At 50.3% G+C, this 19,123-nt stretch overlaps 1 protein-coding gene across 6 annotated transcripts in view; it reads left to right on the top strand.

The window, feature by feature from the left end:
• The window catches only part of GckIII (Germinal centre kinase III), a 107,187-nt gene extending 88,129 nt beyond the window's left edge, over positions 1-19,058 (top strand). For 4 of the 6 annotated variants that reach the window (XM_076368429.1, XM_076368451.1, XM_031984180.2 and 1 more), the window contains 8 exons: positions 10,659-10,824; positions 11,116-11,273; positions 11,768-11,953; positions 12,369-12,514; positions 12,626-12,890; positions 13,076-13,465; positions 13,905-14,120; positions 14,349-19,058. In XM_076368429.1, the coding sequence (XP_076224544.1) occupies positions 10,659-10,824; positions 11,116-11,273; positions 11,768-11,953; positions 12,369-12,514; positions 12,626-12,890; positions 13,076-13,465; positions 13,905-14,120; positions 14,349-14,429 (1,608 nt within the window). In that variant the 3' untranslated portion in view covers positions 14,430-19,058. Of the gene's footprint in view, positions 1-10,658; positions 10,825-11,115; positions 11,274-11,767; positions 11,954-12,368; positions 12,515-12,625; positions 12,891-13,075; positions 13,466-13,904; positions 14,132-14,348 lie in introns of all 6 variants that reach the window. The other 2 variants (XM_076368430.1, XM_031984179.2) reach the window with 1 other exon arrangement.
• Positions 19,059-19,123: the final 65 nt, after the last annotated feature.

The following is a 19,123-nucleotide window of genomic DNA, read 5'->3' as shown; positions in this document are numbered from 1 at the left end:
TTGAACAATGCAACAAGACAAGCTTAAACGCGTCTCGTGTCCCGAGCGCCGACGAAAGCGTGCCGGGATCACGCAGAATGCAGCTTGTCATGGTTCACCAGGTACCGCCGGTGAACGGGGAGCTATGCAAACGCGCGCAGCTGTGCGTGTTCCGGGCAGACCTTTCGAACAGACCGTCTCGCGATACCGTTGTCGATCCGATACTTCGGTCCCCTGTTTCCGTGCAGGATTACCGGTATCGGTTGCGCGAAGACGGCGACGGAAACATCCGTTTCCGGATCCCGTCGTCGAGAGAGCACCCCGTGGACCGTGTTCACGGATCGAACCGCGGACAGCCGGATGGGTAACTAACGATCGCTAATGACCGTTTCGCGCGGTCATTAAGGAAAGTTCTCGGAGGGGCTTAATATCGGGGCGCCGTGGCCCGCTTCATTTCATAGGTAATCATCTCAATTTTCCGCTTCCCGAGCCCGGAAACGAAGGGGGGCTTGGGCGGCCACTGTAATCCGTTTCCTCGTTCCACGCTCTCTCTCTCCCGCGAGAGAATCGGCCGGCTTGTTTCTACCCCTGTCTCGCAATTAACGCTCCCCGCCTGTGCTCCCCTTCATCCCCGGCCATCGCGGATAACGATCGTTCCGATTCGCCCGCGTTCCGCCGCGAACCGCCACGGATCCGCCAGCTATCTTATGCCGATCGCGCCGGCATTGTCTCCGATCGCGACTGCGGGATTCGAGAGTGAGTCTTCCGAGCGTAGCCGCACCGATAAGGACGAGATTGCATGGCCAGAGCTAGCCGTTATCGTTGCCAGCGAATTTTTCCTCTCTCCTTCGTCTGTCTTCCCTTTGGTCTCCGGGATTAGCGATTCGTATCTCAAGGATAACCCCTTTCATGCTTATTCCAGCCGAACGTCTTTGTTAACCGGTCGCTGATCGTAGAGTGACAAGCTTTCGACTGCAACTTTATTTATCACGTTCGAGCGACGTATAACGTGCTCGGAGTGAATGAATAAATCCTTGAATTGATCTTGTTATCGCCTGACAGTTGCTCAAGGCTGATGGCTCTCTCATTCAAGCCCATCTGCCGGGGAAGATCGCTCTACAGACAAATGAATCGTACGAATAAATAGATATCGGTGAATGATAATCGGCGGTCCTCCAGAGATAAGGGCGAGATCGATATATCGAACGAGCTCTCGAGCAGCGCCGAAGGAATCGTTCTTCCGGCTCCCTGCCGGTTCCCTCGGTTTGCCCGGGAACCGAAGAATTTCCAGCGAGCGGAACGGTTTAACCGGAATAATCCCCGGCTCGCTCGTTCAGCAAGGTATCTCGGCAAGATTACGAGCGTTGCGTCACGCGCGAGCCGTGTCTTCGCTATTGATTTTTGCGGGAATCGCAGAGCTGCGGCGTCGGCGGCGGCGGCGACGGCAACGGCGACGGCACGGCAATAACGGCATTAAACCGATCCCGTGGTCCGCGTGTGTTGCGTACGATTATATCCCACGGCACGCGGCCATTGTGCCGCCATTAATCACAGCGCCGCGCGCGCACAAAAGGATCCTCCGTCCTCCGCAATCTCATTCTCCTCTCGATATCTATCCTCTCCTCCGCCGATGCCGCGGAAAGAGCCGCGCGGGACACCGAACAAAAGCACTTCCGGAGATTTCCTCACGCTCGCCTACAAGATCTCATTTCCCATCGTCCTCCTTTCTGCTCGTTCCACGCCCAAGGATCTATTCCCCGCTCGCCCCCGCGGCCCGTCGATCGTATTCTTCGACGCGTGTATCGAACGATATCGCGCTAAACCGTAATAAATTCCCTCGCTCGTAAATACAGTCCGCGTTTTATCGGCGTCTCGGGACCACGCCGGCAACCGTTATCGGGAGAGGCAGCTTTTTCGAGAACCGGCCACCGTCGGGCTACGGAAGGTTCCTACGATTAGAGGAGTCAGTGAGGATGCTGCTTCAATTAACTGGAAGAATGAGGCTATTAATCCTGCAGACGGACGTCGGAATTTCGAGATGAGATGCTCAGATTTGGAAGACTAAGTCGTGGACACATGTAATTGGTCGAATAGCAAGAGATCACGTAGTTTTCTTTGTTTCCTATTAATTAACCAGTTGACATATAATTTAGCTTCATGTTGAAGGTCTCATATGCTTCGAAGAATCTTCAAAGATTGACCCTTTGCTCCCGGATGTTTTCCATTAGAAATAGTCGACATTTTCCGATGCGTGCTTTGGAAGTAATTAATAAGAGTGTCGCATCTCGAGAGAAGAGGGTTAAGCGGGGATTACCGTGTACAGAGTCGGCTGTAATTAGTATCGATGGTTATCCAGGCATTGTTTCCTCGAGCAACGCGATTAAGCCTTGCCCTCTAGGCCCGAGGTAGCCATTGGACGTCTGGACTCCGTCCGTTTCGAGTCGTCGGCAAGAAGGTCCTTAAAGTCCTGTTATCTCGCCATTCCGTAGGCGACAGTCGGGAATGGTTATTACGCGTCCTGGACATTCGTGCAATGTGCAGCGGATCAATGACGCATCCGCGATAATCGCCGGGGCGAGGAAGAAAGTATTCGACGAGGCTATCGGATGCCTACGCGGACATCTACGCGCCTGATGTCATCGCATAACGGGTGCACCCGCTCGTCCCCGCGCGTCTCCTCTTCGCAGCGAGGTCTTCCTGCCTCCGGGAACTGTTATTAAGTCGATCAGCTTGGTCAACAACAGTTATCGGCCTATTGAGACACTCCTCCTGCGTGCTCTCGCGCTACCGTGGCCGCAGCTACGCTACCCTCTCCTCGTTCTCGTTTTTCGCGAATCCGCCGGCCACCCTCCACGCATTTCATTAATGAAGCTTCGCTTTTACACGCAAATATTTGCGCCGTAGAAAGTCTCCGATTACACCCTCGGTACACGGTGCAATCCCCCGTCGATATCTCAGCAGGTTGAAACGGTCAGCCAGAAGAAACGAGTTAACTTGTATCCTGTACAATGCCCGGCCAACGTCGCATTAAAATACCAAACGGTTAGAATGCCGCAATGAATCCGGACAACGTTCTTATAGCATCAGCATTCACCGGCGTCCCGCGGAGTTTCAATAGCTGAAAAACTCCGGGTGTATCATTGTTACGCCGTTTATCCCGCAATAATCAAGAAAACCCCCAACAAGCTTTCGCGGAGTATGAATCAGAACGAAGTATCGCGAGAGGAGCGGTGGGGGCTAGATTAACAGCGAGAGCGCGGCGGCGCGCGGGGCCGGGGACGCGGCTTAAAGTTTCCACGTAAATGGGAAGCGGTGCGTCACGGTGATTCTCGGCGAGGAATTTCTGCCGCGTCTCGTCCAATTTCGAAATCGCGAATGAGAATGCCGGAGGTCTGTATTTTTCCCCCGGATCGCGCGCGCGCCGATGTCGGAGACGCGCGTCTCGACGGTAGGTAGGTCGAGGCGAGCAATAGCAGTCGGTCGCGCTTCGACGCGACACACCTTAACGTTTCTCAATCCGGATGCATCGCGGATGATGAGGGGCGTTTCGTCGTGAATTCTCTTCTCGCTGCCCTCGCGTCGTTTTCCCGCCCCCTCGGGACGGGTTATCATTGTTCCCGGCGGTACCGCGTGTCGGACTGCTCCGTGAACGCCGTTCAGCGTTGTTCCCCGTCTTCCCCGAGCGTCGTTATTCAATGCCTCTTTCTCCCCCTTTTTTCCCTCCCCTGCGACGAGTTCAGGCTTTCCACGAGTAATTACAAACCGTCGAATTGACAATCGAGCACTTGGCCAGCGAGCCGGCGTCCACCGAGGTCCATTGTCCGCGAATTGATTTCGTCAGCTCGTGAAATTGACTTTTTCTCCGGCCGGCGAATCGGCGCGACGAAGCCGCGGCGATTCGCGACGCATTATCGGGACGGCATCCAGTCGTCGCGGATCCTGCAGCCAGCAGCAACTACCCACCCCTTCGTCTCTCGCTGCCTCTCCCTCTCTCTCACCCCCATTACGCTCGCTTCATTGTTTCCACGGAACAAAAGACGATTCTCCGCAGCCGCGCACTTGCGCGCCGTGCTCAGACTGACGGAACGAGCATCTCGGGCTTTTATGAACGAGTAAATCTAATTGGACGCTTATTACGCGACCCGTTGCTCGGCCTCCGATGCTAAACGGCCGGCTCCTCTCCCTCTCTCTCTCTCTCTGTCTTTCGTTTCCCGTGGAATTACGATTCCGCCGTCCTTGCGTCCTTAATAATCGATCGCCGCGACAAAGGACGCATGCTTCTGTCGCGGCTGAAGGAATTAAGCTCGCGAAGGCTGCCCGGATCCAAGGAATCGCATTAAACCGGCTAGTGTTCGGGTAAACCTATCGGCCACGGTGGTGCGGGTCTTCGGAAGAGGGGACGAAGGATTTATAGGATAAAGAGGATCGCGGGAAGATTTGTCGCCGTTGATAAAGGGTTTTTCGGTTGATTTCCTGTATCGTCGCGAGCAGACGGCTCTCGGGGGATTATCCGCGGCTGTCCGATGAGATCGCCCGGTTATTTGGACCCGCGACTAACGCGGAAACCGCGGAACGCGCCGAGATGCTCGACAGATTTACGCGGAGACGCTCGGTTCTGTTGGCTGCACCGTGAACGGCGGCTTTTCGCTTGCACGCGGGACGAAAAAATCGCTTGCGCATTCCTCCAGCGCTGTCCTCGCGGCGGCCGTATGTGGGTTAAGCGGATCAGCGCCGGCAATGGCAAAACGCTTTCCTTTTAAAGCCACCGCGGCATAATTAATAACCGCGACGAACCGTTTTACAGGCCGCCGAAAGGGAGAAAAAAAGGGACGCGCGCTAAGGAGGACGAGCGTTTACGTAACGCCGACGCGATTTATCGCGACCGAACCGCTATTATTAGTCGGCCAATTTCCTAATGGCTCCGATCTAAGAATAGATCCGCGGCACAGCGACGCCCAAACAACGATGAATTTCTTTCCCGCGGCGGCGGCGGTCGCGTCTTCCTCGTTCCGCGGCAATTACCTGTAATTGACGACCCGCGGAAATTGTCCGCTTTCACTCTCATCCCGTGCGCGCCGGCCGCTGTCGACAGACCCCGCGATTAATTCGACGTTCCTCCTTCCTCTCTATAAAAACTCCCCCATCGTGATGCGCGATTAACGTTGCTCAACCCGTCGTGACCGGCAGGAATTGAAAAAAGGCTCGCCGCGGCAGACGCTCCGTTCGGATTCAAATTAAATTATGAAAAATGCCGGCGTTTCAGTTGTCCCCGATGACGCGATAATGCCTCTCTAATTGCTCGCGCGACGGGGGTCGAAGTGCGACGATTAACGAGGCGGGCGACAGGTGGAAGGAACGCGTGCTCGGTGAACCGAGTGTTTTTCGCGATCCGGGATCCTCCGGAGTCTCGATTCAATTATACCGTAATACTTGGTCGAATTTTGAGGGCGCGGTGATTCTTTTTGCCTATTTATCGAGGCAGTTAGTGGCCCAATTAAACCGGATAAACGAGGCTCGCCTGTATTCGGCGGGATACTTTTTGCAGTCGCTGCTCGTGTCAGGTATTAGCCGAGAGGATTCGCGCGTTTATCCTCGCGGCATTTAGCCTCCCGTCCTCCCGCGGGAGCGTCCGCTGCTCCACCGTCGATTTATCGACGTTTAATTCCGCGTTTTGCTCGAGTCCGAGGAACAGCCTATTCGGGCCCCGAATATGGTAGCGGCACGGATTAATTCCGTCGCGTCGTTCATCACTGCCACCTGCATGCCCGCCGTTTCGCGAAACAGAGGAACAAAAGGAGACGCGCGACAGAGACGCAAAATCGGCCATTAATCACTCATTCGTTCGCCGGTCCTCCTCTCCCTTTTTCTACGGGCGACGACAACCACGCGAAAACGGGCCGGCCTCTCCTCTTTTTACCTTTCGCCGGTGCGACGGACTGGAAATCGTGTAATATTTGCTCGACGATGCTCTCCGCGTCGCGTTTGTTCCTCCCCGCGTTCCGCGCGAAAAAGAACGCCGCCGATATCGCGCTCGCAGATCGATCGATCCGACGCGTTAACGCATTGAGCGCCGGCCCCGCGATAATGCGTGATATTTAATCTATCGTTTAATTGCTAATCCTACGTTCATGTAACATTTTTGATATGTATAACACAAATTCAAAGTAAAATTTACAAAATCGAATTCCTTATACTCTTCCGTAAGTTAGAAATTTTGGTTCAATCGATGTTTAACCCTTAGCACTCCACATAATTTTGTGATACGTCCACTGAAAATTAGAAATGCTATAACGTTTCGTCGATCTTTTATTTTCCTTAGCACAAAATTTGCATATGCGGAAAATCGAATAATTTTTTGGTAGTTTCTTGAAGATTCATTAAAATATTTAATATTATAACTGGTGCAATATTGGAGCCTACAGAGTTAAAAAGGTTAAAACTATCAATATAATCACCGAAGCTTGCGTTTTTAGCAGCTGAAATTTAGCCGACGTTCAATGTAAGTCGTCGTTACGCTTCGCCTATCCGGAATGCATGACTCAACTGCGTTGCTATCTCTTATACGATGATTCTGGAATAAAGAATTTATTACAATCCATCGAGTCCAAAGTGAAGAATCAGCGATCGGCGGGCTAAGAGTTTTCCGCTGTTTCCATAGAACACTAACATTCGGTTAAGTTAATCCATTAGCAGTTGCCGGGAGGGTTTCCCCGATTTCCGGCAAAGTTGCCGAGAAACAGGGACTCGATACGACTTGTTAGAGAAGTTTCGCGCCGTGTCTTGTCGGGGTCTGTCGCTGGCCGGGGACGAAGGGAAATTGAAGAAAAGGCGGGCTGGACTACCAGTCAACCGAGACCTTCCCTGTTAACATAGGAATAGCCGATGATAATCCTGTCTCAGAAATTTCTAGTCGATTGCGAGCCAAAGGGACTCATACTTTAACCCTTTGCGGCCGAAGATTCTTTGAAACGTACAAAAGCTTCAGGAGATGAAGTTAAATTATATATCGATTATTTAACACTAGGTTTACGGAACGCGTCAAATTGACGCATATTGGATTTTACAAATATTATTTTGTAAATGTTTACGGCGATTTTGATTGATGCGATCACACTGTACCCCAATTACCTACTATCGAATCTCCAGTTTCCACAATCTAATAAACGAGCATCAATTCTTTTAGGAATAATAAAATGAAGACAATAAATGCCCGTAAACCTAGTGTCAAATAACAAAAAAAGGAAACTACATACTGATCTGTTGCTGTTCGAATAATTCAATCATTCGATTGCAACTCAGTCCTCCAAGAATGAACATTTCATCCGAAATGTCGACATTTGTCGGCAAAGACTTAAAAAACGTATTAGTAGAAACGAGTTAACTCGTACACTCCATTTTGTCCTGTCGCCGGAAGAATCTCGCTGCCAGACATTTTCAAATGATTCAATCTTTCGAAACCCATAGAATTCATTTGCCATTGATCAACGCGCCCGGTTAACGAGTGAACGTTCCCCGTTACGCGCGAATTACACGGAATTGTCGCAAAGTTTGTTTATCGACAGCAGATTGCTCGTTTCGATAGGTCGTCGTTTTCCGCGCGTTCTCCGGGCGGCCCGGCTGAATGCGACGTTCCAGACGTGACACGCTCGTGACGCGCTGTTTTTTAACGCGGGGCGACATTCATTAAACTGAAAAGGATTCTTTTTCCCCCCTCCCTCTCTCTCCCTCTCGCCGTTCATTCAGCGACCATCCCCGCTCGCTCGCGAGATAAAAGAATCGCGAGAACAAGCGGGGGCCTGCGCGCGGTGAAAGCGACGAACGGAAACGCCGACGGCTACGATAGGATTAACGTCGTATGTTGTTTTAATCACTCGCGCCGGGTTTATCGGGCCGCGGCCTCCCCGTCGGCCACGCACGTCCCGCCGAAAACGAAATTGGAATGCCTCGACGGACCGACGAACGGCGAGGAGAATCGCTTGGCCGTTAGAAAATTCGCGCGTCGGTCGGCCGGGCCGGCCCGTTTTATTTTGAGGGTAGTTTCCGCTTATTAGAACCGCGAGTAATTATTCCCGGGCGTGTCTGTTTGTCCTCCTTAATTAAAACTGCCTCGCGGCGCTGGCCCGCCCACTCGCGAAACCAAAAGAAAAGATATCATTCTTCTCGCCCTACGAAAAAGAGGCGGATGAAAGTATTCAGGGGTTGCATTTCGCAGCGCGCTCCGCGGTTCAGCGGGCCACGAGCAACATTCCGGCCGAGATGCTTCCTCGTTTTGAAATACAGAGACCTTTCACCCCTGTCACCGGGCACGGAAGTCTTGATACCTTTATAATCATGGATCGAAGTCGAAACGTAACGATCGTCGAGATGTTCTCTAAGCTACTCGTTGCACGAATCCTATTTTCGTCATCATTGCTGAACGCTCGCAATTACCATTCGATGAGTCCCAAACAATTTCTCTAGACGTCTAAAAAGAATTCTCGCGACAACCACGTCGCTTTAGCTTGCACTCCAAAGGTGCCTCTCAGTCATCTGATTGGTGCATCAGAATTGTAAAATTTCGTATTTGAAGTCTCGAGTAATCTGTCGATACCTGTCATGTGGAAATAAAGTACCATTGTTCCCCTTACTTTGTGAATAGATTCCGCGTTAAGTTAGTTTTAACACGTTCACGCCGGCGTGTACCATTGATAGCTCATTAGACGGTATAGCATCAAATATGTCGTCAAGTGGTTTGGTAATTATCGATCATTTCGATATTTTCATCAATTCGGAGCATTCAGCCGCCAAATGGGAAAGAGCGGAAATTCCAGCGGCGGTGTGAACGTGTTAAAAAACGTCATCTGTGTCTCATGAAAATAAATCGAACATTTCTAGTGACAAATTGTCGAGCGCAAAGGGTTAGCACGGTAACTTCTCCCGCGACACGGGGACGACACGGCAACGACACGGCAGTCCGCGGAAACGACGCGTATCTCTGTTTCCTCCGCGTGCCGTCCGGAGGGAGTACTTCGCCGTAAAAAGGAACAAGAACGGCCGGGACGGCTGAGTGAAATCCAAGAAAAGCGTCGTAATGCTTTTCTCCGTGGCTCGCGTTTATTCCGTCCGCCCCGTTCCCGGCTCTCGAAGAGAGGGAAGAAGTGTCTGCCGGATAGGGGAATGATTTAGCAACCCCCCCCGGTTGAGTCTCAGCGAGAAGTGGCCTGGTTGAAAACCGGGTTGAACGAACCCTCGCGAGCCTGGCCACCTACGTCGACGCGGGGATCTACATGAGAATAAACGCGCAGCCCCGGCCACGCCGCGCCGCGTCGCGCCTTCTGACCGTACCACGATGATAAATGGTGCCATTTTATGGGCGACCATACACGCTCGACCCCGCGCCATGAATGCGAACACACTAGACGGCCCGGGACACCCTGCGCTAGCCACGTGAAAATTATACCCCATAAAGTGCCGGTACCTGTCAGCTTCGCGTCCGTCCTGACGGCTGATACACGATCGAGAGGCGATCGAGGGTACTCGAAGAGGTTCTTGCGTTTGATTTAACGCTGAAAATGCATCTCTCGCGTTCTATCATTGCCAGGCGCGCCGGAGTTGTTACCGGTGTCTTGGCAGCCTCCTTCCAAGGTGCCGCGAGTTTTGTTGCGGTAATTAGTTGGAAATTAGTAGCATACGAAGGCTGACAGTCCTCCGAGAAACTGCATCTCGACAGACGCGCGCTCAGAGTTTCTATAGAAGAATTCAAGAAAGTCACCTTGCCGACTCGACGGTTCTAAAGAGGAGAAGTCATTCAAACAACTTTGTTACTGGCCGTGGGAAGCCTAAGAAGGAATTCAGCTGAACTCGGCGGACGAAGGTCCGACCGAAGCGTCGATCGATTTGGAATCGTCCTCGGAATAGTCGAACTAATAGCGTCGGTTTATTGTCTCTTGATTCTTTCCGGTTGCTCCCTATGGAAGTTTCGAACAGTCCCGCGAGAGGCCAAGACCGATCCAGCTTATTTGCTCCCGCGGACGCGGCGTCACCTTGACGATCGTTTTTCCGCCGAAGACGATCCGCCGAGATTCCCCTTTCACGGGCCGGTGACCAAAGAGCGCGAATCTTGGACATCCTTGTGCGAGCCAGTGATCGCCGGTCCGTCGATTATCGGATAACCAAGCGTGTATCGAGCCTTATTGTCGGTGCATAAGGCCGGCAGCTCGCCGAGTTGGACATCGATGTCGGATATAATTATCAGCGAAGGTGCGGTCTAACGTTGGCGCGGCCATTACGGCAACAAAGATTGATGGTTGCCGGCGAGGTCGCGCCGTTTGCGGACGGCAAACGTAATTTGCGAAAAGCTGCCGATGGACAGTCGAAGAATCCATTGGAAATAGCAGTGACAGGATCGCTTGACCAATGAGTTCGTCGACCCTGTCCGCTCTTCTTCCGACAGTCCCATGACGTCTGAGTCGAGCACGCTCCGTCGATCGCTTGTACTCGTTAATCGAATCCTCCTACGAGAGGATTTATTTCCATTAGCTGCCTCCGAACAAATGTCCCCTAGATTAGGGGATGATGCCGGCGATTTCGGGGGAAAGTTTGGGGAAGATTACGGGCCGCGCAATTTCGCGGCGAAGTTCCCAGACAAAGCGTTTACCCGGATGCGCGTATAACGGGAATCTTTCTCGTTCTGTTTGCAGGGTACGAAACTATGGATTATTATGGAGTACTTGGGTGGCGGCTCGGCCCTGGACTTGATGAAGGCTGGTAGCTTCGAGGAAATGCACATCGCGGTGATATTGCGCGAGGTGCTCAAAGGGCTGGATTATCTTCACAGCGAGCGGAAGCTTCATCGTGATATTAAAGGTGATTCTTCCGCATGAAAAGTCCCGAGAGACTGTTAACGCCTTTTAACCTGTTAGCCGGACGATCTTTCGATCGTGAATAATCGCCCGGTGGTTACTCGAGATGTGTATAATTATTCTACGGGAGAATCATAGATTGAGTAAATAAGGGGACAAGCGAGCGAAGCTTAAATTCACTCTCTTTGACCCGGTTAACGATTTACTTTAGCTCTCGGGAAAATAAAACCGGCCTGGATTCATTTCGTTCTGTTCACGAAACAATCTCGCTAATCATTTTAATCTCGTTTTAAAGCGGCGAACGTTCTGCTGAGCGAAATGGGCGACGTGAAGCTGGCCGACTTCGGTGTGGCCGGTCAGTTGACCAACACGACCAGCAAACGAAACACTTTCGTCGGGACGCCGTTCTGGATGGCGCCGGAAGTGATCAAACAGTCCGCCTACGATTCGAAGGTAATTACGCTGGGCCAAGGTGAACGTGGTCCTCGGGAGTAGGCGTAGTTTTTAATCCCGGCAGATTCGAGACCGCTATTTCCTCCAATCGAGTCACGTAATCCGGTGGATTCCATTTGGAAACTTTCCTCCCCTATCTTCGCTCGTGAACCTTCGACAACAGATTTAACCTTCGTGGAAGTCTGTATTGATCCAAGATTTCGAGAACTTCGTCTAACTCCTCGGCTAATGATATTTAATTAATTTCTCGTGCTAAACGTTGCCTCTGAGCGATGAGAGTTTTGAGAATTTTGTTATGATAGATTTGAATAGTCTAACGTATCTGCGATATCGCGAAAGCGTTGAAATATGTCAATGGAGTGACTGGAAAATCTATGTCTAACGTTCTGTCGGCCTCCTCGAGGCACCCGGAATAGCCGCGGATCGGTCACGCAGTCGTTAGCGTCTGATTAGCGCCTCCCGAGCAGTAAAACTGAGAACGCCTTGTTCCGCAGGCTGACATTTGGTCGCTGGGCATCACGGCGATCGAATTGGCCAAGGGAGAACCGCCGAACAGCGAGCTACATCCCATGAGGGTGCTCTTCCTCATACCGAAGAACAATCCCCCGCAGCTAACCGGAAATTACACGAAGCAGTTCAAGGAGTTCGTCGAGGCCTGTCTGAACAAGGACCCCGAGAACGTGAGTCGATCTCCGTACAGCTACGTGCTCGTATCGCTCTGTTAATTCTTGTCCCGGCTCCGTACTTAGCGAACAATCTTCGAGCCAGTCGGTGTTTCGAACAATCGCGAGGCGAGGCTCTGTCGTTGTCACTTGCCGACTCGAAAGTTTGGAGAAAGCTCTGGGCTCGAGCCATTATGTCCTGAATTACACCACTTTCGTTCCGTTGCTGCAGTTTTCTAGATGCTTAACTTAAAACCGTCGAATTATTAACGCATTAGCGTGCACTGTTGTTGAATTAGAGTTCATTAAAGCTCGCGCGAAGCGTTGCGTTCGAAACTGATCCATCATGGAAGATTCAAGATCGTATCTCGTGTCACGCGAATTCCCCCGGTCCTCGTTACCAGCGTAATAATCATTCTTCCGGTCGTTTCAGAGGCCAACAGCGAAGGAGTTGCTGAAGTTCCAGTTCATCAGGAAGGCGAAGAAGAACTCGTACCTGATCGACCTGATAGACCGGTACAAAAAGTGGAAGTCCCAGCGCAGCGAGGAATCCGAGACGGAGAGCGAAAATTCGGACTCGTGAGTGTCGCGCCCATCCCCTATTCCCGGCGACCCGACAGTCCCTGCGAATTGACGTTCTCGCTTGAGGAACCGAGCGATTCCGAGGATCCAAATGAGTGTTCGTTTCAGGGAAGAATCGAAGCAGGACAGCGACATGGACGAGCCGTGGATAATGACGGTGAAAGGTCCTCACGGGAAGGGTTCGGTGGTCCCCATGCTGCCACTGGACGAGCAGCCGGCCTCGTTGACTCTGACACACACGACGAACCATAATCAGCAAGCGAAGCCGCAAGCGAACGGAGCCTCGAGATCCCCGCCGAAGGATTCCACGTTGAATCATTACAGGAGCGAGTCGAGGGACTCCATCCGCGATGGTCAAGCGAAGCACACGCCGGTAAGCTGCTAGCCCCGCGAAACCGCGATTAAACCCCACCCACCCACCGTGGGCTTCGAGGTTTCTGTTCTTTCCACCGCAACGCTAAGTCACAATGAGCCCCGCGCAGCATGAAACGATAATTCCCTCGTTCCCATGGCGCGAGTGCAGCGTCCGATCTCTGAGGTTTTCATTGAATTTTTCAGTCCCGACCGCACGAGGCAGCGCCACCGCCGCCGGTCGACACACGAGAGAAACGAGAGGATCGCGATTATAGGGACTTCGATCGGGATTCCTCGATGAGGGAGTTGAAGGAGAGCCGCGAGGCCAGAGACAGCAGGGACAGGGGCGAAACTCGGGACAGAGGAGACAGAGGGGATAGAGGAGACAGAGGAGACAGAGGAGACAGAGGAGACAGAGGAGACAGAGGAGATAGAGGAGACAGAGAAAGATGGGACAAAGATGTGAACTCGAAAGAGTGGAGGAGGCCACTGGACCACAGGCCGGCCGAGAAACAGAGACCGAGGAGCTCGCAGGAACTGAAGCATCCGCGAAGCGCGGTCCTGTCCGGTGTCGTATTACCTCTCCTATCCGAGGTTAGTATTCAGATGAAGAATACAATTCTACCATTCCTGGCGAAAATTGTTCCATCAAACGAACCCGTCCGTCATAAACGTTACCACGGAATTGGACGCGGTAAGCGTCCATTTCCTGCTCAGATCTTGTCCATGATTCTGATCGAACGCTTTCCGCCAGAGGTGGTAGATAAGTCAACTACCATTGGGGGCGCGGAAGATTAGATCTAGTGTAGGCCTCTCGAGGTAAGCTCGTGTACCTTAACACGCGAGGATCCTCCCCGCGACCAATAACACGCAGGCGAACCTCTGGATCTAATCTCCCCGGAGCCCATCAGCGTCTCCTAATGCCTCGGTAGTTGCGTGGCGAGGCCCGCACCGTAGGAAATAAAGATAGCACGGTAATAGCTCCGGAAGGCCAGACGGAGGTGTACCTTTTGTTTCTCCCTATTTGTCGCAGCTTCAGCGGAAGCATCAATATTCGACAAGAGACAATAACGGCGAGGGCGGAAGCAGCATTAGCAGGAACGGCGGCGCGATCGAGGAGTTGCGCAGCGCGTTCGAGACGGCGGAACGCAATTCGCCGGGAATGGCCGAGGCTCTCGTCAGGGAGGTCCTCAAGTCTTTACTTCCTGCCAATCATTCGGAGAGTCGTTTGTCCATGCTGATGGAGAAGGTCAGTCTCAGGTAATGATCCTACTCTTTCCATCAGCTTTATCGTTTGTACCTTCGTCTCTTGACTTTCTCTCGACAAGGTAAAAAAAAAAAAGAAAAAAGAATATATCCAATATCGATAATATTACCCGCTCGCGGGGATTATTATCGTCTACCTTGAGCTGCGTCGAGCGTACGAAAATAGCGCTCGGCCTGTTTCATTGTAGTATGAACTTGTACTTGTTTCCAGGGATACGTAGGGACGCGAGAGGGCGAGGGTTCGCAAGAGAATGTGGTCCGAAAACATCTTGACGTTGTAACGACTCGTTGATTCTCGTTTATCAGATTTCTTATTCCGTACGAGTCGCTACGTTGTCGACGAGTGCCGGGTCCGAACTTGCGAGGAAGCTAGAAGAAGGACGTCGCTGCGACGGCCCGGACTATTTTTTTTGCTCTTTCCCTTCGGTCCGAAGAGGCGACTGCGGAGCTTTCGTTTTCGCTTTCCGTTGTCCCCCCTCTATCCTACGTCTCGACTCGACTCGACTCGACTCGACCCGCGAGGCGCTCGCCGACGTTCCCAGCGGCGCTTCGCGGCGCGATTTAGCCCGATATTGATTTCCGTTTCGTCGACGATTCCGTTCGGAGCGAGTTCTGTCTAGATCTATCCGCTAGAGAATAACGCGAAGTCGTACCATCCAAATCGTCGCCCGCGCGGGGGCGACAGTTACCGTTGACTCCTGAAGATATTAACCCCATCCCACCCCCCAGCCACCCAGAAATCCCAGAAGCTCGTTAAAAAGAAGACGCTAGTATATTTGGGAAAAATTTAAAGAGAAGAAAATACTGAACAAAAAAAGAAAAAGAAATAAGAGAAGAGTAAAAAAAAAAGTAATAATCGCAAGATGTAGGTAATAGACGAGAGATATTTTTGCAAATCATGCAGCCACCCGTTCGGAATTCTTTGTACGTTGTTCGTGTTCGGTGATCGACCCAAACCTGGAACAAGTGGGAAACGCGTAGATGATAGTCTCAGCCAGTGTCCGACGGATAGAGAAGAAAGAAAAGGATATTTCGTTAACGGGATCTTGCCTCATTAAATAGATACATCCGGAACATGCACTATCCATCATATAGATATATCTATAAATATATTTATATAAATATTATATTTATATAAATATATATATATATATTATATATAGTATATATTAATAGACATGTTCTAAATCGCATCGGTAACCAGATCAGTAGAGACGTTATTTATTTAAAGCGATTTCGATGGAGGGTCAAGATAGAGAAAGTGGAAGAGTAGCGAGGAGTGTGCCGAGCAGCCCAGGCAGGAGACAAAAGCGCTGTCCCTATCGAACGACAACGCCTTCCCGTTGCTTCCCACGTTAGTGCACGTTTCGGATTCAAGGGGGAATGTCGAAGGAAGAAGGGCGCCTCCGTACCGGAGGCTTTGTACATATGTATGTAGCACGATAAGATAGTCTTATTGTTCTGATGATCGACGTCTCTGCCACTCGGTTGCGCAGCTCCGCAATACGATCTCGTTGTACTGCGTTTCCAACACACTATTTTATCGCGTGACCAAGCTGACAGCTGGGGGAGAAGATCGTCCGTCGTCTATCTCGGTCGAGGAATCAAAGGATATACAGTATTTTATTAGCCACTATAGTCGGCGCAAAATCAGTTTACGGCTCAAGGCCACTGTCTTTGCTTCCCCAAATGATCCCACTCCTCGTTCCTCCGCCCATACTCGATGCCACGCGTTCGAACCGGAAACGAAGAAATTTCTTATTGGGCAAGTCGCTTTACGGGTCTATAAAATTCACCGTCTAAAACTCGGGTGTGTAGCAAAGAAAAGAAAAAAAAAGTTGAATAAAGTTTAATGGGGTTTTCATGTTATTCGACATCTGACGGCACTTTTAATATGAATATATAAATGTAGTAATAAATGCAGGCCGTTCGTCGAGCCGGATTGATAGAAATATATTAATGAAAAAAGCGTTCGCTCCGTCTTCAGCGAAACGAGGAACAAGTTTCGAGCGTAGCAAAGCGAGGAGGCGTTGTAACGTTTAAGATTCGTATACAGGTGGAAGCGATTTTGAGCCGACCAAACGCGTTTGCCTTCTCGAAACAGACCACGGACGTGATTCTCGAACCGATTCCAGTTTATAAGGGAACTAGCAGCGACGTTTGTCGAATAGTCGAAGCGAACGGTGGCGCGAAACGACAAGGGAAACAGCTTTCTTTTCCTCGAGCTAGAGAGTTCTTCCACTAGATCGCCCGGGTAGAGTTCTTAGTCGAGCCGTTCCACGATCGAGCCTGAGCTGTGATAACTTCCGCGGGACGTCGGCACTTAATCCACGTTGTTTGTAAACTAATGTATTTTATAAAGTATATTATATATACATATATATATATAGAAAGAGAGAGAGTGAGAGTGCGAGCGAGAGAGAGAGAGAAAGAGAGAAAGAGAGAAAGAGAGAAAGAAGAGATTCCTTGTAAGAACGAGAGGACAGAGAAACGAGCGACGACGGCAGTCATCGTGTGTATATACAGGGTGGTCGCGAACGAACAAGAAATTTCAATGGACGTTTTCGTTTTCTTTATTATTTTCTGTTTTCATGTCGCGGCAAGGTTCGCGCGCCATCCTGCCACGGAAGATTCCCACGGCGAAAAATGGAACGCGAGAGAGTGATAGAGTGCGAGAGAGGGAGAGAGAGAGAGAGAGAGAGAGAGAGAAAGAGAGATAGAGAACGTCTGAGTGTGTCCGAGCGAGAAAGGTACGGAAGACGGAAGGAAGCGTTCGGCGAGGGTGGAACTAGCGTAAACAATTGTAACGAGACATAGTATTAATTGCCAGGAAAATGAAATTTGTGCGGATGAAGAAGCAAGAGAGAGAGAGAGAGAAAGAGGTGACAGAGAGACCTAACTATCGTAAGCCCGCGAGTAACATGTTACGTAGTTGCGTTTATTCCAGTCAGCGAGGCGGTGAATGAGAGAGAGAGAGTGAGAGAAAGAGAGAAAGAGAGATAGAGATAGCTGTGAAATCTGATATTATTGAAGAAAATCAATTGTCATCACCCACGAAGAACGAGATAATTAATTAGAAAAACGTGAACACCTCCGATCTCCGCTCTACCACTCCCCTTTCGTTCTCTCTCTTCTCCGACTCGTTTTCCTACAGCCTGTGAACATTTTTGTTTTGTCCGTTTCCTTCTATCGCTCTTCCTCGAACCGAGAGGAAGAGAGGAAAAAGGAGAGAGACACGCGACACCCGACCAGAAGGATTTTTACTACTTTTCCTTTCTTTTCTTTCCTTTTTCTTTTCTATCGTCTTTTTTCCTTTTTTCTTTTCGTTGTTTTTTTTTTCCTTTTTTTTCTTCTCTTCTCTTTTAGTTGAATTACCCTAGTTATCCCTACACTACACTCTATTACTGTTAATATTATGGATTTATCGTCTTATCGTTGTTTCACCGTTGGGTTAGGATTTCTTTTTCGATGACTTTAACGACGGTCGCTACCCCAGTCATCCTCATAAAGCTGCCATAAAACGCTTACCGGCTACGCTCTAATAAAGACACTCTGAAAACTCGAAAGGTTTCAACGAATTATCTTCCCGCATCTATTCTTCCGATCCTTGCAAAAACCACCACCACCATTGCCGCCACTACCAACCTTGATCCATTCGAGTGCTGGAATCGTGCGATTAACGCGTTGACGGGCGATACGTTTATTTCGATCGATGTGCGATAAATAAACGCTTCGAACAGCGGCTGGAACACGCCCTATTAAAAAATCGAGTCGCGTAATCGTGACATCATATGTAAAGCGATTACATCACGGCGTCGCTCGCGAATTCCGTGCGGCAGTCAACGCGTTAAGAATAGCATCGTTCAGTGATCGTTCGGCTGTTGGTGCTGCAACATCGAAGGCTTTTCGAGCCGGGCATCGAACGTGTGGCTGTGTAAGCGGTGTGTTTTAATTTAAGGGGGATCCGTGGCGTAGCGGTCGGTCTTGCGTCCGAATCGTCGCGATCATCGATCGCCGACGGTGGCCACTACTACTACACAGACGCGGGGAGAGGGGTAGCTCTCGCCGCGGACGTTCACGTTCTTCGAAAGTATTATCGTTTCCCCGTACGATTCAATAGCAATAAATTAGTCAATTTAATGGTTAACTGCCACTGTAACGCAACTCTACCCTTTCCTCTGGTGTTTCGTCGACGGGAAATCAACTATCGATCGATCGGCACCCAGGTTTCCCGGGGGTGTCAAGGTTATTGCCGTTAAATTATTCGCGTTTTTGCATAGCCATACGTGACGTTATAAATAGACTGCGGATCTAATGTCGCGATAAGCTGCACGATTTCGCGGTGCAAGCTAAAATAGAAACTCTTATCGGATTCGATGAATCTCTCTCGTTCGTTCTCCGTTTCACCCGAGGTTCCATTTACCGGAAACAATCGATTCTACGGCGATCACGTTGAACCGGAGGATTCGCACTGAAAGACCGCAGTCTAAGTATAAAGTGCATTCAGGTGTTCCCTTCGTTCGGCTCGTTTCTCGATAAACGACGTTCGTCGAAGCTTCTCTTCTTCGCGAGCGTTTCGACGGGCGGCCGCGAAAGGGGCTGCGATTTCGAACGTTCGTCTCGACGATCGCCGGCGTCGCGTCGCACACGGTGATACAGTAAAACGAGAAACAATGAGAACCGCGGCCGTTTCTCTTAGCGATCTCAGTCGGAAAACGCTGAAGAATATTCGTAATCCGCACCACGTTCAATCCGAATTACGTGTCCTACCGTACTAAACAGCACTCTTCTTTGTATTATATTCTTAGCTATTATTCATAAACCTATTTCAGCGTTATAACATCGTGGTAACAATAATAATAACGACAACTATCGACGTAGAATATAAATATATATATAAATATATATAAATATATATATATATTTTTTGTATTTTACTTCTACCTTGGCTGCATTGGACTGTATTATATTGATTGTATGTGGCAT

This window comes from Nomia melanderi, chromosome 1, assembly GCF_051020985.1.
Source record: "Nomia melanderi isolate GNS246 chromosome 1, iyNomMela1, whole genome shotgun sequence".
Classification (NCBI taxonomy): domain Eukaryota; kingdom Metazoa; phylum Arthropoda; class Insecta; order Hymenoptera; family Halictidae; genus Nomia; species Nomia melanderi.
Note: the sequence above shows the minus strand (reverse complement) of the source record. Positions and strands in the feature narration are given on the sequence as shown.